General features: G+C 34.8%; 1 protein-coding gene across 1 annotated transcript in view; it reads right to left on the reverse strand.

The window, feature by feature from the left end:
- Positions 1 to 27,563, reverse strand: part of LOC108572566 — a 47,269-nt gene that overhangs the window by 9,243 nt on the left and 10,463 nt on the right. The window contains exons 2-4 of the mRNA XM_017934826.1: positions 23,800 to 24,036; positions 10,066 to 10,278; positions 718 to 950 (exon numbers count right to left, since the gene is read on the reverse strand). Of these exons, the coding sequence (XP_017790315.1) occupies positions 718 to 950; positions 10,066 to 10,278; positions 23,800 to 24,036 (683 nt within the window). The remainder of the gene's footprint in view (positions 1 to 717; positions 951 to 10,065; positions 10,279 to 23,799; positions 24,037 to 27,563) is intronic.

A 27,563-nucleotide genomic window follows, 5' to 3' on the forward strand; every position in this document is an offset into this window, starting at 1 on the left:
ATTTATAATGTCATATAAAAAATTAGGATTTTCTTTTATGGTTTTTTATAGCAAAATTTCATTTCTTAGGTAATGAAGTAGGCTGAGTGTGGCCAAAGGAGACAATCAAAAATGATTTCATAGTTAAAAAGTGCGAAACAAACGCTAATATTTGCAAGAAAATTTCAAAAATTTCAGTCTCCAGAGTTATTAGATCACATTCTACATTCAACTGTAAATTTCCGTAATGTATCGAATCGCATATTCGTGGTATTGGCAAAAGGGAGGTGATAATTAACTGTGACAGTGAAATAAACATTCCGACTCGCCTCTGTGGTCTGTAATTAAAGGGTTAAATTACATTTCTTCGCTAGATGTAGTACCACATATCAGCAGAAATGTATGTACTCGTTATATTACGAGATTCCAGGCTAAATAATTTTGTAACGACTGTTTAAGTTTGCTTCACATTCAGTAAGTGCCTTAATATTAGGTCATCCCATAAGTTCGTGTCGAAAGCGAAAAATATTTGAATGAAAATCCAAGAAAATTCTGTAGCGATGACATAATGGTCTTACTAAAAAAAAGAAAACGACAAAAATGTGAAACGAGAAAGCGCTTACGTTTTTCTTTATCTTTAAAGATTTGTTGGAAGCATTGATCTAAACTATACAATTACGAATTTATGGGATGACCTAATACTTATGAACGGGAGTGTAACTCTGATGAATATCGTACCTGATCAGTATACACGAAAGCCTCGCACAATGAAAGCTGTACTGGAATCGGTGTCGGTGTATTCGCTTCCAAGTGTACAGAAACGAAAGCTCCAGGCATAGGCGGATTACAGGGTAGGAAAAGAGGCTGCCCTTCTTCAAGGGGGCCGGTGAAACGATTGCAAATTGGATTCGTTCCCAAGTCTGGACGATTGTTTCCGACACGAACCACAATTGTTCCGGGTATACCATCACCTGCAATCAGGAAACGTGCTAAGAATTTGAAATTGATCCTATCTGAAGGTAATAGGAAGCTAAATGATTTAAAAATTACAGTTTCTAATAAATAAAAAATAAATAAGAAAGTCAGAAGTATTATGAAACGTTGTGCATTCTTCGTGGTAATGTTTTTAAGTAAAATAATAATTAAATTATGCATACTTATGATAAATAATTTAATTATCGTTAAATTCTAATAATATAATAAGTATTATATATGTTGCGTCTTGTACTTCGAACAAGCAATATGTTCGATAGTGGTGGCGCTATGCTGTCGCTGGTTCGATGGATGGTGTGATGTTGGTGAAGATAAAACTTTGTCTCACGTATTTCAATATTGTATTTCAAAGTAATCAAGGTCTTAGTGTGGTGTGCGTGTCGATCTTTGTACAAAAAAGAATAATCTGTCTCTTGAGGGTGTTGTGTCGCTATTTATAAGAAAGTGGATGTGTGGGAGGTGATGGTGTGCGCCAATTAGAGCGAGACTACCCTTTGGACAGTCCTCCAGGACCCGCTAGCATACCGCCCATCCTGGAAGTCCCAGTTGGCAGGGTGGTGGTACGTCGCGTTGGCGGGGGCATGAGGTCCAAGGGTAGCTCGCTCGTAATGGGACTTGAGCGGTCGGGGCGACGGGGAAGGTTTTATGGCACGGCACTATTTGTCGGATTGTCACGAGTGGGCACCAGGAAGTCATGTGGCGCGCAGAAACTTTATGTTGCTACCGCCATAAATGCTTCCTGGGCCTCGCTGACAGATTAAAAAGAATTAGTTGGCAAAAAAAAGGAAAAGGAAAGGTGTGTAATTCAAAGTCGCCTGAAAGAACGGCCGTGCCATAAACCCAATCCCTAACAGTACTGCATAAGGTGGTTTGTCGCGTGTATACAGCAGTATTTCAGTTTATATTCGTTAAAACACGTTTTACGTGGCGGAATATGCAAAATAAAGAGCAGACAGTCATTTTGCAGTAGTGCAGAACGTATTTGTAGCGAGAAAATTGCACTATTACAGTTTATATTCATTAAAACACGTATATATCAAATGTAATTATCGTTAAATTATTAAATAAGAGTTTGTAAATACAATGAAATAATAATTGCTTCTACAAGAAGACGATGGTATCTCTATCTAAACTTAAAAAAGGAAACTCTCGGCACAATAAAACACAATACGATGTAACATAGGCATACAGATTATCCTTATTTCTCTCTACAAATCTAATCTCCTTCTGTCGATCAGAGAAAAAGAAGAACACTTTCGTGATAAAATAATAAAATACATCGTATTGTATTTCTCAAAGGGAACAGTCCGAAGATAATCCAGCATCAGACTTCGAATCGATTCGAGCTTTCACTGACAACTTGGATTGGCATGTTCTCTTACTGGCCGATCGCAAACGTAGCATTTGAACGGATAAAACGATCTGAAATAATCTGGTGCTCGGTAAAGACTATATCTTCCGACCTGAAAAGCATTTCAGGTGTAACCAGATGGACAGTCGTCATTTCGTCCACAGCCGCCAACTCCAATTACATGCTTTCCACGTTTTGTCCCTTGTAATCGTCTTCGAAATAGCGACAATTTCTTGTTTACATAAAAAAAGATCCGGGGCTGTCCGCGCGCGGAGAAACTCCTCGAGTCATCCTATGTTATTAGAAACCGCGTTTCTAACGATGCGACACTGTAGCCATAGTTTGAATTCGTTTAATGTACAAGACGCTTATTCTCTGGGAATGTTTGTATAGTAATTTGAAATTCACTGTGCGTGATCGTGTTTCGTGAGAATAGTTGTTTTAAACAGAATAACGATTATCGATTGGGTGAAGGATAATTGGAAATAAATGAAATATCTAGGACGAAATATCAGTCTGACTGAATTGTAAGGATGTATTATTAAAATATTTCTTTGGTTTGCAATTTTTTGAAAAATAAAGTTGCGTATCGTTAAAATTATCGAGTATAGAAAATTTAGACACGTACAAAATAAAAATTTTTAGAGATAAAATGCTGCAGAGGAGAAAGTAAATTGCTCTATTATTATATAAAATTGTCGATAGACATTTAAAAATATTAAAAATGTAATAATTGTAAAGACATAGTAGATGAATTTTAAGTTACGTACAAGGAAATGATCAAACAATTTAATTAATATTATTTCAAGCTTCCTTATTTTTCTTTTTCAGAAAATATTCTTATGTTTCATTACTATTTTAATGAAAACGAGGTTCAAATGATAAATCTAGTCGAATCAATATTTTTTAAATATCTTTCCTATCTTCTACTTGGAGAAAGCATGTACAACATATCCAAATGTACTGTTATATAGAGCGAAACGTTTAGTAAACTTATATCAAATACTATTTTAAAAGCATATTTTGCAAATAATATTTCTAAGTTTTTATACAAAAATGGCAGCGCATTTGTCCTGATAAACGAATTGTCCTCTTTTTACTCATACAAAAATCCCATAAAATTACGGGACTCATCGAGATCTATAACAGTTCTTCAAAACAAATTGTGTCAGCTTCCAATTCCAAATTTTTTTGAATTTTCGAGTTACTTAACTTCCATTGCTAAGTAAGGAATTGTAGAGAAATGGATAGAAGAGTTAGTATAGAGGATACAGTGAACGGAAGAAAGGATTAGAATATAGAAAATTATCTGAGAAAGTTGAAAAAGAAAATGGAAAGAAGTGCAATACTGTGATAAGAAATAGAAAACAGTAGATGGATAAGTAGGGTAACAATAAAAGAAACAAGTTAGGGGAATGAGGCAAAGAGGAACGAATGGAACGAGTAAATGAGGCGAACGTATGGATTAAGTTAGCCATGTACAGTTAGGATTAATGTAAACCAAGTCCAAATTTCTTGGCTGTGAGTCTGAAGTAAAAAAAAAAAAAATATACATACCACAACCAAGGAAGCTATTCGTTTCGCATTCCCTAACGCAAAAACATCATGCACGATCCTCTATGAACTTATTCTTTCTTCTTTTTTCCCTTACTTTTCTTAAATACCAATGTGCCTGAATACTTAAACTCGCGCATTACTCATACTTTTTATCACAAAATGAATCTGTTCGTTTTTCGTTCGCGTCTATCATCAAGGAAGTCGTTCGTTTCACATTGGTCTGCGCAAAAAGCGCACAGGACTTCCAATGAGTTATGCCAGAGAGTGATGGCATCATGTTTCTTTCCGTTCTGCCGGAAACGCGAGCCGGCTAGCCACGGTAAAAGATAACCGATCTCATTCGTAATTAAAACGCTCTGCTAACAGCTTCTTATCGACGGGACAAGTCGCGTGAAAGTTGCCTTTTCTTGTAAAGTATCAGTCATAATAATTACGGCCAGGCGCGCATTCACCAGCGAAACGCTCAGATTATCGTCACGTATGAATGTTAGCTGAATCGTGTCCGTTGGTTCGGCTTAAACGCTCTTAGAACCGAGTCCGCCCGCTCTGTTAGAGTAACACGCAACTCTTGCATGCATAACGGAAACATAACGAAAGTATAATCTCGTTGAATCTAGATTGATGACTATTCTACGATGGTTGTTTAGGAAAACGATACACGACCACTATTTTACGTAATTAAATGAAACGTATTGAACTCGATTCGTTCGTCGAAAAGTGTACAATGGGATTACGATTTATTGAAAAGAAATTCATGAAGTTCGTCTGTGTTATCTCAATTGAAAGATTTATTCTTGTGGTATATGTTACGTATTGTTAACGAGAATGAAATTCGTTATTTCGACACTTTGTTGAAAATGTTGTTTCCTTCAGAGAACACGAAGATTGCTGGTTCTTGCAGACAGGAAGTACTGATTTATTGAGAAAGAGATTTAGTAATGTCAACATGCGAATCGATCTGGTATCGTGTATTATGTAAAGTGCATAAATTGTATATTTGTGGTGACAGTGATGGAAATTAATAGTGGTGAAAAGTGTCAGCACTGGTGGAAATTAATAGTGGTGAACAGTGGTAGATAATAATAATGAAAAGTGTTCGTTAATTTTTAGTATTCGCAGGAAATGAGATTCACTGTGTTTCAAATTAATGATACACTCTTATTTTACGAATTTTTTGAAGAATTTTCATTTGAAATTTCGAAAAATTTCACAAATTACCTTTGATCATTGATAATGCAATGCAACATTTCTAATGCACGGACTGTTGCCTCGTGAAAGGATGCAAAATTATTTTTTAAGGAAGAGAGTAGCAAATTCCTTCCATGAATAACAGAATACTCTCTCTTTATTTCCGTATAAACAGCACGCTTACTGTTATTATCAGGCATTTTGTTTAACGGTGAAAGTTTTCCCTTGTTTGATCGTTTATATAGACCGCAGTTAGGTTTAATTTTAAGTAAATCTATTCCCAACTGCGACAAAATTGCGGAACTTGGAACGCAAAGGAAAAATAAGTGGAATCGTAAATACTTAATGACTCGTTCTAAAAGACATTTCTAGCAACATTATAACAGATACCTAGAAATAATTTATTAATAGACGTTCGTTAGATGATGCTGTTAAATTTGTAAAAGAAATGAGAAATTAAATGTGCTGAGAAAAAGTTTTAGAAATTTTGATTAAATAATTCAGAGATATACTGAAATTTATAGACTTGCATAGTTTGAATTGCGATATGCAAGATCGACTGAAATAAGATTCATTAAACTAAAATTAAAAAATGTTATGCAATATCACTTCGATAGAAATGTTCCATGTATTACATTGAATATAATATATTTCAATACAATATAAAATCAATATAAAAGTATTTTTTAGATGATATACACATATGTACATTCTACCAATAATTAAAATATGCTGTTGTGGAAACAAGTAATTTTTATCAAAAAATGACACTTTAATTTACTGCGTTTAATTCGTAATTTTTTGTTATAGTAGCTTTGTATAAAGCCACAAAATTTCTAGAAAAGTATAAATAATAAATTGTATCCTTTCTGATATTAATTTTTTCATACATGAAAGATTTAGACTTTTACTTTCCGTTAATTATTATTATTCACGAATAAATTTTCTTAATCTTCTTAAAAAGATACAAAGTTTACGATAAGTATATAATTCAAGCAATGATGAAACAGATATATAAAAAAGAAAATCCAATATTTTTCAAACGTAACCCTTACCATATAATATTTTGAAAATTCAATTCCACTTGTACATAATAAATATTGAATCACATTTTACAAAGTCAGGATGCTAAGTAAAAGTATACAAAGTTTGCAATAATTAACCGGTACTTTCTACATGAAAAGTGTGTCAATAGTAATTAACTGAAATGCAGAATATGGTGTCTCTTAAATGGGACATAAAATTCGCTCACAAATTCGTACATCATCTTAATTCTCTTCTTTTTTTCTTTACTGCTCTATTGTTGAGTATAAAGTTTTGTTTGCACGCGAAAACTTTTAGAAACTTTCCAGGATAAAAGTGAGAGTCTTTTCACTTTTGATCGCTAGAAAACGGTGGCACACTTCATTCAATTTACCCTTTATGCGTACATTCGATTGGTTTTAAATGGTAGTGATGCTGACGATATTTTCATTCAACGAATTCTGCTTCTTTTTACCCTTTGCCACCGAAATTAACACGTTCGTTTCGCCCTGATTTTACGTGTCATCTCTAATTTACGTGAATAAAAGTGCGTAATGAAGACTTTTATTAACATCTTTTCAGTTTTATAGTGTTCGTAATATGACGAATATAGTGTTTATAAAGAAGCAAGAATAAAAGATGATATTAACAGTTTTACACTCTAACAAGAAATATTTGTATTCGTGATGTACTGTAATACTTTCAGAACCAAATTTTTATAAATTCATGTGAAAAATTGACTACAGAAACGTTTAAAGTTGATTTCTTTTAGGTAAAAAGAGGTTTTTCCTCTTTAAACTGTCACCATTTTTATAATAATTACATCTTACCCTACAATATAGATAATACATTTTTATTTATAAATCAAACAGAATTTTTTATTTTTGACGATCCTATCTCAATGGCTGCCAGCAATCGACGTTCCAGCAGAAGAGGTTTCGCAATGAGCGAATAACTCCTCCATTTTGTATCATTTTTACCTTTTAAAAATTAGAGAAAGAAATTGAAAGTTACATTTATATCCTCTGAAAAAATTAAAACTTTTCATTCAGTAGTTACCTATAGAAAAAATTCCCAAACATTTACCTATTTGTAAAAGCCTCAAAGCGGTGTACCCACTTAAACTCAAAAGAAAACGAAGCAATCTTGAAACAGACCAGCGATCTAGCGAAGAAAAATTTAAAGAGCAAGCGTTGGTTTACTCGTTAGTAGGCCGACATATGAAAAAGATCTGAAGAGACGACGCGGACCAAAAGATGATCTGGTGAATGTCCTCAAAGAGCATAGTCACTTCTGGTGAGACCTTAACTCAGATATGGAGTAAAATAAATCGATTCTTTAATCGACCATTATCACGAGAAGCACATACATACGCGAATATAGCGCGCATACATACGAACAAGCGTTGTACGTGCTGTTAACCATACACCTTGCTCGGAAAGGCAGAAGCAAGTCACTGCGACTGTTTCTCTTCGCACTCTGCACGTTGGTTACATGTGACGATGACCTATTCATTCACTTCCTGTGTCAAGTAGTCGCATGGCTCACGCTTGACACGTGCGACTCTTGCTTAGAAAGAGTGCTCTTTTCATCCCGGAACCCGGGATATGAGTACCATGCAGGGATGAGAAGATGGCCAGCGAGACGGCGCAGGGGAAAGAAGAGCACTTCACTCACACCGCCTAAGTCTCACGTCACGCAATTTCAAATGAGCCGATTCGTCAATAATGACAATATTTTTATGGGGGTCTATAGGGATATAACCCAATCAGACCCGGATTCCTTATGTTAGCCCTATGTCTATGGAGGCCTATGAGGATATAACCCAATCAGACTCGCATTTCTTACGTTAGCCAACTTCTCATCTCTGCGTAGTACAGTTTACTTACAATTAGTGAACTTTGAGTTTGACGATGAACGAGCATTGACGCTCAATTCAGATGCTGCTCTATCGTACAAGATTTTCAAACATGGATCAGACGAAACAAAATATCATCCAGTATCACAGATGATCTATGAACACAGAGCTCTGACGATAAAGAAGAAACACTCTACTTTGCGACATACGTTGACTTGTCAATGCATTAAACTTTCACGCTAACTTTAAACCTTGATGGGATCGCGTAAGATTATACGACCAATGATTCCGCCATTTTCGATCGTGGATGATCAGGCAGCAAGGAAACGATCATCGCCAATTATCATAGCGAATTGCATTGTGCCGCAAGGAATCTAGTCTTTTGCTGTGTTATCCCCGATGGCTTGATATCCGGCTCGAAGGACCACATTTTTTTTGTTCATTATAAGAACGATAATGACTTGTTTTTTCTCGTAATATAAAATACATAGATGTGCGACTTAGACTACACAGCATGTTGCTTCTTTGGCGTCTCACGACTATCTACTGTTTTCTTCGTGGCACGGACTTTTTCTAACGAACGCCAAGTGTTTCCCATAAGCGCAGATAGAATGCTCGGTACAAATTCTTTCCTTTCGTCTTTTCATGCGTCAATCACGTCGCAATTTCGTATACCTCAACATTAACAGATGTATATTCGTAATATTTCAATTCCATTTCCTAGCGATACCCGTCAATTTGACGAGATTCGATCGTTACGCCTGAGGCAGGGTGCGATAGCTTGGGAATTGTAGCAAAGATAGAAATCAGTATCGGCATGAATGAAAGTGTCGATCCAGTGTTTATACTAACGGTGCATTTCATGCTCGCTTTGTTCGTTATTACGCTGTCCTCCTAAGTACTTACTGGATCGGGAACATTTTATTACCCCATAATTGGCAACGATGCTACCTTATCGATAGAAAGCCAGGAGACCACGTCATTGAAATGAAAGTGGCGTTCCACTGTATTAGAAGAACTAAAAACTCTGTCCAGTGGATCGCGTAAAACTCGGCCACTTTACGCCTTCTGCCCCGGTTTCACCGACAATTTATCAACGCGTTTTATGTATTCCTAAGCAGCCTCGTTCACTTTTCACCGGCTCCGCGAACGGAGGCTTATTAATTTGCAAATATTACTAACTCACCATGAAAACGAAATTAGAAACTCGGTCTGTTTTTAAATAATTGATAGATATGCTTATAAACGTATGAAAAATTTGTAGTATTTGATAAAACAATTATGAGAATTGGGTAATTCGTGTGATTCGCTTGAACGAAACGTGCAAACTTTTTTAAATAGATGTTGACAAGTAATATGTAAAGTATTGGTTTTTATAGTTTCAAAGGGTGAATAAGATGGAAGATTTGACGAAACTTTTTATATACTTCAACCTAATAAAAGTATTACTATGAATTTAGGTTTATGAAATTGTAAAAGAGAAAACATTGAATTAAATAATAAACTACTACATACATATATGCTACATATTTCTGTAGAAACTTTCTCTCACTTTTTATAAAATCCTTCTACCGTACAAGTGTAATTCAAAAGTCAAGAAAAACTTTAACGTGAAGAACATAAATACATTTTATTGCATGGAATAGTTATAATAATATTTATCAAATAATATACTATTAAAAATTGCAAGATCTATTTCTAACGTAACAAAAGTAGAATATGTTTTATATCATGTCATAGCTTCTGTTGTAATTTGCAAATTTGATAGATAACCTACTATAATTATTTTCAAAAATTTAACGAACTGAACAAAGGGAAGTAAAACTTATTATAACTCAGTTCTTAGATATAAGAATCTGATATTTCATTTTCGTAGAATTAACAATTTACAAATGCTAAAAGACTTGGCCCTAGATTATTGAACAAAGCATGACACTTTCATGAAATATTTTTTCAAAAAAAATATATATACACGCGTAAGGTAATCTAAATTCATATCTATTTAATGCCAAATTTACTATAAATTTATTATAACATGAAATAAGCAATTCACCATTGCACAAAGAAGAATTATTAATAAGTATTGTACGAAAAAAGTGATTTTAATGTTACTTACCACAGCATGGTTTGCCAAAGTCTAGTCGCACAAGCTGCACCATGTACGGTTCGAGTAAGTTCACGTACCACCATGGCCTGTGTTCTGGTCTCGTGAGGGTGCACGTTTGAGGGGTGTAAATTTGTCCACTGCTACCGTCAACAGCACGTTGTGGAATGCCACCTTCCGAGCTGCTTGATTGCATTGGTGCTTTGCCTCCAGCAACATTTAAAACTGTAACAAAAATAAAAAAAGAACATTTCCTTTTATTAAGGTACAACTCGCTGATAGAAATGAAACAATTTGACATAAACTTATAGAAGAAAGACAGTGTCTGTTAAAAAAAAGTATCCTCGTACAAATGGTTTGAAGTTTTCAGGATTTTTGAGGTGTAATAGGGGAAGAGATTTTTAGAAAATAGAAATGTAGCACATTAACTTTGTTACCAATGTTAATGTTTTACACGCTATATTAGAATGAACTAAATCTTTTAATTAACCTAAAAACTGAATTTGACGCATGAATTACCTATACGTATTTTTTCAAGAAAATTTTGGACGTAGTATTTTAATTATTTATATTACAAAATTCTTTAGTTTTTGTAAATATTTACACGAATCTTTCTTTCATTATTAATTAAATCTCAGTATTACATTTTTTAATGTTGAAATTTTTTTTAGAAGAAGTATTCAGTTAATGGTTTGAACGTTTAACAAAAGAGAGAACCAGTTTCAAGATTCTCCCACAGATTCTTGTTGAACCACTGAAAAAAAAAAAAATAAACCACAAGACACGCGACAGGAAGCGTAGATTAGTTACTTCTTGCGCATCCCTTGTGCGGTTTATTGCATTCCTAGTCGCGAACTGTGCTTAACGCTATGCATTGCAAAGTGCCCCTCCCCAATTACGGTACTCATAACACGTGCTCACGATGCGCAAATCGTCACATATTAACTCATATGTAATTTCCAGATTCAACTACATATAACTACGTTAAAACTGATTAAACCTGATCTGAATCTGAAGATTGTCGGGTGATTAAAATATTTATCGATTACGTTAAATCTATAATTGATAACAGTAGATATATAGATACAACTCAAACAAAGTTAACGTTGATTATAGTAATTAACGTAATCATTCTTCAGTCTCATATTTTTAGCTTGTTTTATCAGATGATTTCATTTAAGCGTAAGTGTACAATTATTTTTTTTCCATTTATTAATAATACAAAGCATATGGAAAATGTGAGGCTTGAGTGTTTTTTAAATGATTACACGTAGTATTTCTTACAGGAATTTCAGTTTCTTCGGTGGCATTATACATATATTTTTGAAAAAGCTCAATTTATTATATATAATTTCAATTTATAATTTATGAAGCATTTCCACGAAGAATGTCAATGCCAAAAATACTAATGTATAGTAATGAAAACTTTATGTTCACGTTGCGTCCTTACTTGTACATCATTACCATTGCAAATGTTTAATATTTTACTGAAAAACAGCCGAGGCTAACATCGAAATCTCTGCAAATAATATTCCACCACGACATTCGAATTCTTTCCTCGTTAACAATTTCAAAAGTAATAACATGTACGCTGCCACCAGAAAATCGATAGCACGCTGAACAATACATCCTGGACCGCATGTGCTGCGTCACAGCAGAATAATACAGGCTCAATTTCATGCCCTAATCTACTTAACATTTTTAATTGCATTGTCCCACATACTGACAAGTACTCCGTACATTTAATTACATAGAAATTCATATCTACATAGCAGCCCTCGTGTATTCTTCGATACATCTTCTCGTTAAAGATGAACAAACAAGTCCGTTCGAAGCGAGCCTAATCGCGATGCTGATTCACCGTAACATCGACGATTCCTCAATGACATGTTATTTCCAATCATACTCACGGCTAGCCGGCTTGTCATCGTCGTCGAAGGACGAAAAAAGTAGCGGCGGAGAGGAGGCGAAGGCTCTGAGAAAATCTCCGCGGCTCATTGCCATTCCCATTAAATAAAAAGAAGGCCGTGCACGAGGCAAAGAGTTGCACAGGTGAACAGCCGTCCTCGACACGCAGATGCGCAAACTTTTCTGCACGCCAAGCGCTGCGCGTTCGCGAAGAAGTTACCGGGCTTGCGGTAGTTTTACTGTACCGTAACGTGAGAATTTTATCGGCACTAACTGGCATTGCCTCGATCACGGTAACTTCTCCACGCACACACGGTGTCGAAACGAGATCGTCCCTTTTGCCGCGCTCGTCCGCGTGAACGATCTAAGTAGGTTAATCCTGATCCGACACCTGTTAATCGACATCGCCAATTTTTCTTTCTTTTTTCCAGCCAACGAGAGTAAATTATCATCGAAGAATTATATATGTCGTAAGAAGGTCTCTGTGACGCCTTAGTTTCATGTAAAGATTAAAATGAACGACAATAAAATTGATAAGAAAATTTTCAGATTGCCTATTGATTAGAAAATAATATTTTGAACATGATAAATGATGTACTATGTCTAAAAAAAAGTAATTGTCATGGCTTTAGGAGGTGAATCTGGATCAGTGGATATTTGTAAAGGGAACTTGCCGCAAAATTGTTTGTAACAATGAAAATTAATGTTAAATTGTTTTTTTTTCTTTGCATCGACGTATTCTGCTCGATAAGAGTGCACTGTTGTAAAATGTACTGTGCAAGTTCAAGTAACATTAAATAGAGGAACTGTTGTAATGAAGTAATTAAGTGTTTGAGTGTCACGGCTGCTTGCGAGAATACGTTGGGAAAGTGCCAAGCAGCACGTTTACGTTTCTACCGTTTTATAGAGAAGAATACTGAACAACTACCACACAGTTTTCTTGTATTTATGATAGTCATTCACAGTTTCTTCGTTCGTCTAATTCAGTATTCTAAGTAAATCGCTTCATGGAAAAGATGTATACAATATTCAATAGTTTGTAGTTTTCATTCAAGCGCGCTAATAGTGAACGTACGAGTTCCCAATTGTAGCGATGCAATGGCATAATAAAAGCGTTATCCTATTGTCTATTTAGTAAACAAAGGATTAACGTATATCACTGTGAGGTATAAATAAAAATCGTAGTATATTTATATTATAAATTGTATGTAACCCTTTCGCTACGAAAAGCGCGTACATGCGCTCCGTAAAAGTGGTCATACATTCACGAAGAGCGTACACATACGCCCATCCAATACTTACAGTTTATTCATTTATTTTCACACTTCATGAATAAAATATCCCTGTCGACTGAAAGACAAGCAACACCTGACTACGCCCGACATTTGACTAACATGAAACTGTTGATTTTCACTGTTACTTACGTATCTTTATTTTTTCTATTATACTTTTTATCTGAAGCACGTCGTAGCGAAAGGGTTAAGCAATGCCTAACGAAGAGAGATCTTTGTGCTTGCCAATCCATTTATTGAGCTTGAATCACATTCTACTTGAAATTGTTACAGTATTTGTGACGATGAAGCTCCTATCCGCGAAATTTCTCTTAACTGCTTGTTTAATGGTAAGAGAAAACTTTGACGGTCTACTGGATCGCCTCTTCTATCTATAATTTTCCTTTCCTTTCCTCAAAAAATTACTAGCTACGTTCCGAGATCTGCATAAAACACTTGCAATTTCCCGCTACGTCATTCTATCAAGCTGCAGGTCCAGCATTCGCTGCTGCTACATTTTTGAAAGTTCTCAGCGTTGGATATTGTTTATAATTTGTATAATGAAAGCAACAATGAGTCTTTCTCTTTTTAGACGAAGGCTATTACTTATTCACAGCTCTATCGAATGGTTTTATGGTAGATAGTTTGGTATATACTCAGATGACAATACATTCTAAAAGCTGTAAAAAATAATTATCTTTCATATCCTGCTTTCTTAATTAGAGAAGATTACTCGGTAAAGATTGCTTTTATCCTATAATTATTCACATCGTTGTATGAATTTTTGATGCAGATTTAAGTGAAAGTATTGCTCGCAGAATATCGACATTTTAAACATGATATTATTATTAATAAGAAAAACTTTCATTTTTTTATTTTATAGGTAATGTAATAATATATCCCCTAGGACGCTCACTGCCGAGCCATGTGATGATAAGCGGAGTTGCAGAACAACGCCCATAACTTTTAAGAAAATTCTTATTTTTGAGTCAAACTTTTTTGTTTGCTTTGTCAACGCGCTTTGTAAGTATGGTTAAAAAATAAAAAAATTCCATCAAACGGTAAAGTCAGAAAAAAATCTTGAAAATTGTCACCTTTTTCAAGCGTTCAAACAGATGTAATCTCTTAAAGCAGGGTATTGTCTCTTAGCATTGTCTCGAGACATTTTTACAGATTCACTGGTGCACTCTGTTACCACGACTTTGAAATATATAGTTACAGAAAACAATTGGAAGATGTATGAATGAGACAGCAAATGCATTGTGCAGAGAACATTAGTTAGGAGACAGGTCTGTTATAACGTTACATTGCAAACCGTACGCTTCAAATCATCTTCCTAACTGTTAAATTTTTAAATACCACGAGTTACCATCTACTTAATATTAATTGCTGTTTAATTGATACTTACCCATTTACGGAATGATAACTTAATAAGCGTTTTACGGCATCATGAAGTGTTTTAGCTACACATATTTCATTTGAACTGAACTATAAAAACAGTGCTTCAGTTTCTTTTATAAATATACTTGTAGAATCAAACAAAATATAATGCAATAATATATTGGCTTTTTGGAAAACGAAGAACGCAATGTACTAGAAATAATTCTCGAGAAAAGTAGTAAAATAAAGTTTTCAAAGTTAAGGTGATACAAGTGTCGTATAAAAGATTAAACTCTTTTATAACAGCAACCGATATTGAAATACAGAAGTTCAATGCTTTCAAACAAAGAATAAAACTTGTAACATGTTAAGTTTCTGTAACGCAAATTCACTTTGATATTGTTACATATACATCGAAATTTCATCCTGTTTCACTGAATATCAATACCTAATATAGATGTTGATCACAGTACATTTAAATGTGCGCCGTTGAACTTTACCAGCACGTGCAGGATGGCACGATAGTACGTGAATATTCAAAATGGAAAGTCGATCGCAGAGCCAAGGAATTCGAACTTTCAAAGCTTTCGAACAGGCATTTTACAAAAGCAGCCGATTACGAAGTCGATCGACATTCTAGCTTAGGCATAGATAGGCTACACATAGAACGCGTAATTGATGCGTTCTCGACCTAAACCTACATACCGATTCCTCTGAGTTAGCGTACACACGGCACACGCGTTCCCACAAGCTCGACGCATACACACATGGCCACGTCATAATTTACAGTTATTTCTTATACGGGCTATTACGAAAGGTTTCATCTCTACGAGCATGCTATTCGAACACGCTTGATCGAACAAAACGACGGACAGCTCCAGCACGTGTCGGCATCTTTATCGTTAGAAATCGCGCGGAACAAAAGAAAACGCCTTCCAAAATGCGTCATCTTCTTCAATGGCTTCTATAAGTACAAACAACGATAGGGTGAAATTTAGGAGAAAAGAACAATGATAGTAATTGGGCCCGCTAAGGCTACACGTAACTATACATTCTGTCCAGTATACAGAAATCTACGTGAAGAAGGATAAGAACTACCTACGATCATATTTCGATGAAATTTTCAGCGTGCATATGATTGACATAAATCTATAACACGCATGTTTTAAATTTTTGTTACAGGCTCAGATGAAAAAGTTGTAAAAAGTGACTGTTACTATTTTTCGTGACGAATCTTTCTAACTTCTCAAAAAAGCTCAAGTCGTTTGGTCCAATTAAAAAAAAATTATACTGTTCGATAGGGTGTACGAATATTAATCCGGGTAACTGTACTTACAACCATAAGAGAATGTTTAATTAATTACTTGAAAAGTCCAATCTGTTTAAAAATATTTAATACCTGCAAATAATTCATATATTGAATATATGTATGTATGTATCATACGACTTACTCCATTCTTTTATATTTTTAGTTTTTTAAAATTGAGAGAAAAGCTGAAAGTTACATTTAAGTACATCCTCTGAAAAAAAATGGAAACTTTTCATTTCTTACCTATGAAGAAAATTCCTAAATTTTACCTATTTTTACAAGCCTCAGGGTGGTGCACCCTCTTAAATAAAAGAAAATTAATATCTACATTCTAAATAAAGCAATTTTCTGTTAGATTGCGAACATATTCAAACATATTCTGTTAGATTGCAAGAGCACAGAAAACACCAGCTCCAAATACCTAACAATATTAAAGAAATATTTGAAACGGGAGAAAACTTTAAAAAAGCAATTAAACCTATCTGTAGAATAAATATTTATTATGAAATATAGAATAATCGTCAATTATTGATGCAGCGACTTTAAATTTGACATAAAAGAGAAAGAAAAAGGAAATAATCCCTATTATTGAAGAGAACTTTTCGACAAGGGCTTTGAAATTGTTGGAAATTGCAGTGGCAATTGTGTCTTTAAAAATGCATTGTACATACTTCCTGATACGTGCTTCGAAAACAAGATAGCAATGATACATTGTAAGGTTTCCTGTTCGTTTCTTTTACTTGGTCTACATACTTGATATACTCGAAGATTCATGAGAAACGGAACACCTAAATATTTCTGTTAAAATTGAAAATAGGAGAGTATGTTAAAGAGAAAGGTTCCACTGTTCATAGGGGCACGGATCTTCTATTAACGTTATCAAGTGTCGTTTTCTCCTTTATAGCTGATGAAGTGGAGGTGCTTGCATGACGGAGAAGAGATGGATAAAAATGAGAAATAATTCAATATCTGACGATAAAGGACCTCACTGCAAGCGCTTTGAATAATTTTTGCAAAAGCTTTGAATGATCTTTGCAGTGAATATTGGGCACCTGTTCATTTTCCACTTTTGTCCACCTCTCTTCCATCACTGCAAACACCTTTGCCACGGTAGCTGTAAAGGAGAGAGAAAAAATGACAAAGACACGAAATTCTATACATTAGTACACACATTATTACATATTACGTAGTAAAAATTGCAAACACCTAGCAATAGTTCTTCATACTGCAAACTTTAGCTCGTAGCTAGTTAACGCTCACGAATATGCATGATATTAACCTGTTCTCTACTGCTGTTCACGAAGCAGGGTTAAAGGTAGGGATTGTTAATCGTAAATTCTTGCATAGCATAAAAGTGTAATTAAAACGAAGAGAGTTGTCACTCTTTTTGTTGTACTTCTTATGAAAACCTACTTACATACTTCTTCATCTTACACACTATGTGTAATAGTATAAATTAATATTAAACGAATTTTTCTTTTGTTAAATAAAAAGAATTAAATTTCAAAGAAAAATGTTACTTACAGTTATTTTCTTCGAAAAATTATATTCAGTGGAAATATGTAATTCATAAAAACAGTTATCTATATAACAGATATTACTATTTGTAATTTGAAAATCACCTCATTATCGAAGCTTTGATCAAGTAGAATTAATTAATAAGTTTGTCGTGTAAAAAAAATACGCAAAAAATTATCTAATGTTATACTTTGTACTTTAATGACGACTGTTACAGCTTTGCAAATATAGAAGACATCATGTGACTTTTTCTTGCCACTCGTAAATGCAGTTAATAAGATTTTATGATCTCCTCGAAGAAAAGAATTAACAAAAACATAGGTCGAGGATGCTAGTGTTTAACTGTTATTGCGAAGCTCTGAAGGCGGTGATCAGGATTTTACGGATGGAAAAATTGAAAGAAAACAAGTGAAAGTTGACGTGAAAATTGCACAGTGTAACTGCAGATGCAAAAATGCGATTTTACTTGGTAACTAGAAACGAAACGACGTCATCGGTGCATCAACTTCGTTGTAATACGTTTTGCAGAAACCATTAACATACAATTCTTAGAAAATTTATTTGAAACACTGGGAACAATTAAGAATTCAAAAGAAATCGTAATTAAAGTATTACAAAGAAAAGATAAACAATTTTAAATCACTTGTTTGATTGTATTTAACTTCCTGCTAATTTTCTTATCAATTTAGGTATACTACTGATGGTTCCAACTATAAAGATTCTACGTAATTTTATAAATAGGTTTTAAGTTTTATAAAGTTGCTCTTATTCTACATATATTATGTATGTGCCAAATTTCATAACGACTGAACTGGTCGATTAAAGTCACAAGAAAACTAATTTAATACAAAAGCTTCACATTTCTTATTAAGTTTCAATTTTCATATTTTTAATCTGATATTTTTGGTTATATTTTTTGCACCTAAAGGTAAAGAGCATTTAAACAGAGCTTTAATTTATACACTCTCCTTCATACTATGTACAGATATCAATATCGTAATAAGTTTTGCAATAATGATTATTAAAAAAATATTAGAGATATTATCAACAAATTTTAAACACAAAAGTTCTTCAAGATAACTCAAGATTCCTACTTTCTTCTGAAAGTTCCTGCATTCCTAGCAATCTGCGATGATTGATCGACAGACTGATCGAAATGTGAAAATGAAATATTGCTTTTCTACCTGTGGAAACTGCAAAGTGACTGAAATCAATTTAGAGTAGCTTCGATTGAATGGCTTATTTTTTATTCCTCTTTTCTTCATAGTCCGTTCAAACTACGGTATAGGCGCGATTACGTATCCAGTTAGTGGTGAGCGCCACAAAGATTTACCTTCGAAAAGTCAAGTTCACGCATAAGTGCGTAAGTGGCAATCCGCTCTTGCGGTTGGCAGAAAATTACGAGAAACTGCAGCTCGAACGCTAACTGAGCAATTTCGCGCAAAGATTGCGAATTCGTCCGCTTGTTTATTTACGACGAAACGAGGCCGCGTCAAACTAATCGTAACCAACGATTTTCTGAACAAATATCACTTGGAAAAAAGAGATTGCATACGGTTTATTCGTCGTAAATAGAAGCAGTGATAGCACTGGTTGTTCCATACTGTTATAAGCTTCCTTTAAAAGTTATGTCATCGTAAAATTAGGAAGTCAGTTAAGTTAACGGATTTCATATTTTTCTTGCCTGTGCTGAAGTTCCTGTACCTCCTTATCGTTGCACATTGATATCGATAAATTACGTAATTTAATAAAGTAAATAATTTGCTGGCTTTGTATGTAAAATATTGAAAATACGAATCTTTAATTATACGAAAATTGTATATCTATTAATGCAATTACTGCTGATATTTTATTGCTTTATGCAGAATGGAAAGTTGTTTGATTGGAATCTTATTCGTTCATTTTGGAGTGATTGAAAATATAATAAAAATAAATTAAATAACTTAATAAGTAGATATTCAAATAACACTCTATCTTTATCTTCAGTTCATATCATTTCCTTATGATTATTGTTGCAACTGCAACGAACTGAATAAATTTGCATAACTTTATTTACGTGACATTAATATAATTTATTATCCATATATTCTATACTCGATAATTCATACTCCTGTCTTATCTATATAAAAGCTAATTTAACTTTCGAAATGAACGAAGTTCAAAAATCTTCATGCTCCAATTTCTATGAGCTCTGTTAATATCGTTCTCTGGTTAAGGTAACGACTACGTTTTAAATATCGCTTCATTGGCTGTTCAGGTCTGCTGGTTCAAATCACCAAAGTGGTACGTTTTCTCTCGTGGAGTTAAGCTACCTGATGAACGCGAAAGATCTTCGAATCAGATAAAGTGTATAATTACTGTATTAAGCGTATCTTGTGTTATCATAATAATACGTCTCAGGAATGTACATTTTTCTATAGAAACTACCGAACCTAAAACATGAGTCACTAAAGTTAAGTAACTTCGGTACTAAATCTAAAATCTTAAGTCATATCTGTTTTTTTGGACATCATTTTATCTTCATCCTTCAGTCTCAGATTAGGTACATACATACTTTTACGCATTGTCAGAACTGCACCTTAATCTAAATCGCTAGTGAATCAGAAGTGAGCTGGTATAAAGCAATCAATGATGAAAGATGTAATGTATGATTGGAAGTGGATGCCATTCTCATCGTGTGAAAACCTTGATGCATACTTTCAAAATCGAGGGCGTTGTAATCAATATTATTCGACGTTTCCGGTTAGAAAATGTGTCTTTGGTATTAGTAGTAATGTAGAAGTAATATATAATAGAATATATTAGTATTAGTAGTGAAAATACATTTTTTCAATAAATAGATAAATTAATGGTAAAAATATATTTTTTTGAGAATTAATATTCCTTCGAGGAGTTCCATAAGGACCTTCAAACCTTCAAGCGAACTATAATATTAATTAAATTTCAAGATCGTTAGAAAGACAGTGTAAATTCCAATATTTCTAAACAAACCAAGCATATTCTAAAGACACGACGATAGAATAATTCATCATTTACTGTCAATAATTCAAAATCCATATTTGCAATGTTAGAGTAACCGTAAAAATCTACAATTCACTATAACTCAATTTCGACGGCAACAAATTTTCGGCTCCGTCTTAGAGTTTGTGAAATATCTACTAACATTAACTGTACCTTCGAGTTAACAACAGAAACCCGTTTCTTTTCGAAGACACTGAAGCTAGATCCTCCAGGTGCGTAACCAATACTCAAGCATAATAGCTGATAAACGTTGTTGCTAGTTCTAACGAGCACGATACATGCATTATGAACAATCTGAAAAATTGGCACGTTTTTCCGAGGCACAGATTGCACGAAAGAATTTAGCAACGGTAAACCGATTGATGGGGTCCTGGATTCGCAACGGAACTACTTTCCACGAGGCACACTTTGTATATATTAATGCTTCATCACTTACTACTGCTTTATAGGCTATCCGTTTATTTACCCTAGCCTAGTATTAATTTATAGCCCATTAATGTAATGGACACGTTGAAATCCTATTTTCTTTTCCTTTTTTTTTTGGTTTTTACTTGTTCCCCAATATTTGTCGATAATTCACGTTGATTGTATTGGTACGAACGTTCTAAATAGTTAGGTAGTTGGAATGTATCTTCGCGTTACTTCTTCGGCTGAAAAATGCTTCGAATAAGGTGGAGGAGAGTCCTTGTGATCGTTCATGCACGTCGGAATCACGTTTTCTCAATTCGTGTCACAACGACCCAGTTTTAAATTGCTTCTTTGATCTTCTCGATCGGGTACATTGTTGTGTGTCAATTTCACTAGCTATTTGAGAATTAGAATTGATCTTGCGTGTTAACTTCAATGGCATTTCCATGAGAAATGTTTGGGAAATGATACTTCTCGACATACTAAAACAAGGAACAAGCTATTAACGTTAATTCTTTGGTAGTATAATTGTAACGTTTTAACAGTTTTGGTTGAATGATTTTTTGAAACAGACGACGTTTTTAACGACACAGTTGCCATTTCTTAAGTACTCTTAATTTCATAATTTTTTTAGTAATCGTTATGATTAATGGAATCAGTGATTCATTTACTAATGTATCATATTTCATATTTCTATCAGATTGATCAAATTGATCAAATTTGATATTAATCAAATATTAAATATATTTTTCATATTCACTATGTGAACATAGAAGTAATTACTTTATCTTCACTGATTAGCAATCTTCCGATTATTCAATTAACTTTCATATACATACTTTTCGATGATAATTGATAATTGATCATTTCAATGATTCTATTCGCTAAACAGATATGTATCTGGCGTTTTTATAACCAGTCTTACGTTTTCTTTTTTTAACATTCAATCTACGTTATCCGGAAACACGATTCAATCTCCCTAAGCGTCACAGAGAAGCACTTCTTTGTTAAAATCTTACATATTTATTGTGCAGGGTGGGGCACGTAAAACAGGCCACCTAATTATCTTCTATAAATTTGGCGATGCGAGAAAATTTTGATTAATTTAAATAATTTCAAAGTGTAAGTAAGATACATTTTTTCAGTTTTTTTTTTCAAGGCCACTTGTTTTTTTTTTTACATAAATGTATACATTTTCTTTCTACTGCAAAAATTGATGTGCATTTAAATATGCATAATAATATGAGCTTAAAGTGATCTTGGACTCTAAAATTTTGAATTAAATGTGAAGCTTTCTTTCATTTTTTGCCATTTCTTGCATCGAACAAATGTTTCTTCTGTCCTTTTCACCCTTTGAAACCATTTAAAGTACGTATAAAAATTTTCTCGTGCCACCATAGCTAGAGAAGATAATTAGGTGGCCTATTATTTATGTCCATTGTTTCTCTGACGATCTTTCAACTTCAGAAACGTCCCCGAAGGGCTAAGACACTGCGAGAGAAAATAAATCCTATCTGGACCGAGATGAATGAAGAGGTGAACCTATGTCAGGAATGCGCGCGAGGTTGAGAAGGCCGCGGGCGTTCTTAGGAGGTAACAGGTTCAGAGTTAACGGTGTAATGCCCCCACTATGTTTGGTATTTCTTCTACTGTCGTCAGTCTCCTCGGTCAAGGACACCTGGAATTAGGTCACTTGCCTCCCGAAATTTGTATCGACGAATGTAGACAACAAGCCAAGAGAACGAACCCGTTGTTACGCTCTCCTTACACAGGCCTTTTTTTTATGCAAACATTTCAGAAATTATCTTAGTTTTCTCTTCGTTTTCGAAAAAAAATCGTTCGAATTTTTTTAAATTTTCGCGCGAAGAGAGATATAAGTTTCATCGAATTTTCTTTCGTTAAAATTTCTACTTGCCTATTAGAATCTCTGGAGATTAGTTCTCTTGTCCAAAAACGAAATGGGAATGAATACGATAAGGTGTAAAGTAAATTTTCATTTTTGGCAACAAAAATATTAAACTGTACTGTTAAAGAAATAAATCATTTCATTCCCAAAGGATAGTGAGTTTATGAAAAATTTTTAAACTATTCACGTAAAATTACACGTGCAGTTTTATTTATAATTTCTTTTATATTCGAAGCTGACAAACTTTTACTTTCAATATTTTTCAACGTCTCGTGGAAAATATCCCTATAATAAAAACTACTTTTACCATTAACAACATTTTGTTTATACAAATGTTCTGTTTTTCCAAAGTTTCCATACTAGATATCGTTATTTAATTTTTAAGTTCGAGCTACATTCCCCATATCTCACTAACGATCTCATAAATAATGATCGTAACTCGTTAAAGCATTTCATAGAAACATGACCGGAAGTAGGCACAAGTTTCCCCGGAACGTCGAACTTTCTCTTAAGCCCACATCCGCGAACTTATTTACTCCTCCGTTACATGCCTATCTCGGCGACTCCTCCAAGAATTCTTTTGTCAATGTAATTCACGGTGTCTTTTACATAAAATATTCCCTCTGCATTTTTATTTAAATCCTCGAATACTTTTTCGACCTAACCGCCTTTCACCGTAAGAATTACATGAAACGAAATTAAAATAACCGGCGTTCTTAAACGGTACAATGAAACAAAGAAACGAACGAACTGTTCATAAAAAAAGAAAGAAAAAAGAAATGTCAACTTAAAGGGCGTGTATAATTTTGTCTCTCGAGAAGACCGTTAAAAAAAAAAAACTGTTTTCTCATGGTTTACAATGAGTATACTGTGGGATCGGGGCCCGTATACCCCATCAAAAGGAGTAATAACAGCAAGGAAATCAAGAGGACGCAGAGACCCGGCTTGCCAGCTGAGAGGTCGCGGGTTCAATTCCCGCTTTGGTCCCTCAAATTTTTTCCTCGGTTCTTATAATATGAACTTACCACAAAACGGAACGCCTTCGGGTGCCCAAGAACCATCAGGCTGACACACTCTCCGTGCAGGTCCAAGAAGCTCAAAGCCTCGTTCGCAAGTGTACGTAGCCACTGTGCCCTCAGGCAGTATCGTGTCCTTTAGAAGGGCATCCTCTTCGTCTACAACGTCTTCAGCACTTGTTCCTGTGAAGCGGACGGTACTGTGTGCAGGTGCCCCAGGGTAACCGCATCCGGCACCATTGCAACCTGCAATCCAATACAGAAACGCCATCATTATTAAGTAACTTGGTAGCGTTTATTATCAGGCATTAATGTGCTTAAGCATCGTCGTAACACGGAAGAATTAATAATAATAACGAGCATCCTCTCACATCTTTAATCATATTCGGTAAACATAAGAGGAGGAGAAGAAGAAGAAAAAGCAGAATGAAACAATGAAATGAAAGAAATGGATGGAACAAAGAGAACGTTCGCGTGAGTTCCGTTAGAACAGCTGTAATTCATACAATATACATGAAACATATAGTTACGACGACAATTTCGAGTTGAAACGTAGAAGTTCCTCGAAGCCAAAGAGGGGAATGGCCGAGCTGCTGTACCAAAAACGAATTAATCATACTTGTTTTCACTCTAAGTTCGAATTTCTAGGGGATCACCGTAACTAAGGGCCACAGCAAATAGTTTCCCCACCAAATAGCATAAGAGACTCCCGAAAATAGCGGAGCAGTGTTCTTTCTATTCTGGCGATCAAGTATAACTTGCATGCTTCTGTATAGTCGGTGGAAGCGATACAGCGAGATCGCAAATTAAAGCGTTAAGCGGCGACACCAATTGATGTAGCCGCACCCAGAGCCGTCCATCATTTGTGATTTTGATATTTAAAATTTCTGTTTACAATTTTTCATTGAAGACATACGGTATTAAGCCTCCTGCTCAATAGTAATTTCCGTATTGGTAAAAATGATCCTGTAGCTGTCGACAATTAAGAATCAATTCTGAATTGACATCGAATAACCCTGAATAAAGTTTTTGCTCTTTATCTTCCTCAAATTGCTGTTTTGGTGCTCGGATTATGTGCACTTTGACTGATTGACGTCACAGTATCGCTTCCACCGACAGTACGTCACGTGCAATAATTGTATCCGGAGCTAGACTTTCGAAACGTCCGAAATGTATTAATATTAATAAGTACAAATTCATCTTAACGTTTCCAACCTGAATTCCATGAACATTAGCTCGATTTAATTTCGTTCCCGTATCGTCGATCATCTTTTTCCTCAACCCTATCGAAGAATACACGTTAACACGGACGATGATCTCTCGTGACTAATTACACGAATAATGCAACGTTTTATTGCTCGCTTGGCAATCAGTGTGTGTACGCGGTGGATACAGCGGGCAAGCGTGGCTCACGGTGTGGTTACTGGCGTGTACGAAGGGACATGCAACTCACGTCATCACGCAAGAGCTGCATTAAAGTCATTGCAAAGCGGGACATTGCCTCATCGAGCGTTGGAGTTTTCAAGCCGATGATTTCAATGGCTGGCGAGAGCCTCGTCACCTCCGTGAACACGAATAGACATTCAGCTCGCCGATTCAACCTTATCCGTTTCTTTTTCTTTCTTTCTGCCTTTTGTCTTACTACCGTTTGCCTTACGCAATTAGAATCGACGATCAATCGTTGAGTAAGCAATTGCTTGCTTCGTTTCATTGTCAACGCGTTTTGTCGAAGAAGCCTCATCCGCTTCTTGTTTCGTGACAGGTGAATATATTTGTTGAATTGATGCTTTATAAATTATTCAATGGACGAGGATTTTAATTATTTCTTTTTGAAGATTTTATGATTTTTCTTGAAAGTAATTTTAAAATATCCATTCCTCTGGATGGTTTTAATAGAGAATCCTGATTTATTTTGATAAAATTAGGAATTATGATATGATTTGGAAAGATTGTTATAAGTATAACGCAATACTTTGAAATAATAAATTAATATAATATAATTGGATCTTAGCTTGATTTAACTTCTCAAATTTTATTTCTTCAGCTTATAAAATTAGTAGATATTGGTACTACTGAAATGTGCAGTCTATTTAGCTACTTGTTCGTTAATGATTCGAGGAAAGTAAATATCATAGTAAGTTTACTTTTATTAACTACTTTCTAGTGGTATAAAGAGTAATGAAAATATTATGTAACTAAGAACTCCTTTTTGATATTACAATAATCTTTATTTCATTCTCATAAATTTGATACCATATATGTATACTCGTATGTTACAGAAGTTTCAATTTTATGTTGGGTAAAACGATCTATGAATCACGTTTCTTTCAGTTTACAGATATACGGAATTTTTGCAAAATCCAATAATCATGCAAACCAGAAATTAAATTTACTATAATTCAAGATAAAACATACGAGGAGGAAAATTTTGGACAAGTGTGGAAACGTTCAAGCAAATATCACCTCCCTTCTCAATTAAAAAATATTGTACTGAAGTATTAATATAATTTACCAAGCTATAAATAATTCTTACACTTTCAACTTACAATTTCTTATCATTTCTTACAATCTCTTTTTTTAGAATTTCTTAAAATTTAATGGAAACAAGTTAACAATTTCTTACAATTTCAACAATTAGAGTTGATCTTTAGTCGGCCCCTTTTTTTATCAAGCAGAAACAATAATAACACAAGACGTAAATTTCTACCATTTCGTACAATATCCTAGATAAATAACAGGATACATCTGCAATGAAATTATTAGCAGTAAAATGTTCACGCATCGTCAAAAGCATTCCCTGTTGTTCCTTTCAGTTGATCGTCGTGCGCCGCGTGTTCGCTGATTAATAATAGCCTACTGTGGCCGTGGATGATTTGATTACGAGCCGGGGGAGCAGATTTTATCACGGGCATCACAAGCCGTTAAATCATTAATCTTTGGTAACTACTGGCTACCTATAGGCGTAGATAAGCAGCAGAAAACGCCACGAGCCCGTAACGGAAACGATAATGCAAGCAGCTCACATCCTGCGGCTATCGCGCAATCACCTAGGAAGTCATCGGCTATGTAGGCGCACGTGTGTTAAACTCGATGGACGTCTTAAGAGGGAAGCGGCATGAAAACCGAGCGGTTTCGTGAAATTTCACCTCGTCCGCTTGCGTAACACGTGCATTTTTCTTCTTCACCCTCGTCACTTCGTTCCCCCTTTTTCTTCTCTGTCGCCATTCTGACCATTGGATCGAAAGGATCCAGTTGCTTTCTAACGCGATTTGCATTCCGAACGCGCGGATCCGTTGTTCGGTTGCACGCGGAAACCGAACGATTTCTACGTGCTATTCTCTCTTTCGCATCGTTGCGTCGCGCTGTATGTACTTTTGTAAGCTTCAACGGAGAATGCGTACCATCGGCGGACATTTCGTCCCGTAGAATCGTTGAAATTTACTCGAGGCGACGTAGCGAATAGTAGAATAGGAGCGTTAACGTTGAAACGAGAGAAAAACGAAGCGGGTTAAGAATTTCAACGCTTTCGTAGCACGAGCAAGAATGTCAGACGTTCTGTTCACTCTGACGAAAGTATTATGTTGCTAGGAAAGTGTGACTACTTGTTTGTTCCTTTGAGAGATTCAAACCTGTTCGATTTTCTTCCGCGAGAAACATACTGATAATGGTAAGATAAAAAGTACGTATAAAACTGGAATATGCATGTCGTATCTGTTTCTCTCTCTCTCTCTTGAGGAGAGTAGATTGTAACATTTGAAAGTGGTCTGTAATAG

This window comes from Habropoda laboriosa, unplaced genomic scaffold (genome assembly GCF_001263275.1).
Source record: "Habropoda laboriosa isolate 0110345459 unplaced genomic scaffold, ASM126327v1 scaffold147, whole genome shotgun sequence".
NCBI classification, from domain to species: domain Eukaryota; kingdom Metazoa; phylum Arthropoda; class Insecta; order Hymenoptera; family Apidae; genus Habropoda; species Habropoda laboriosa.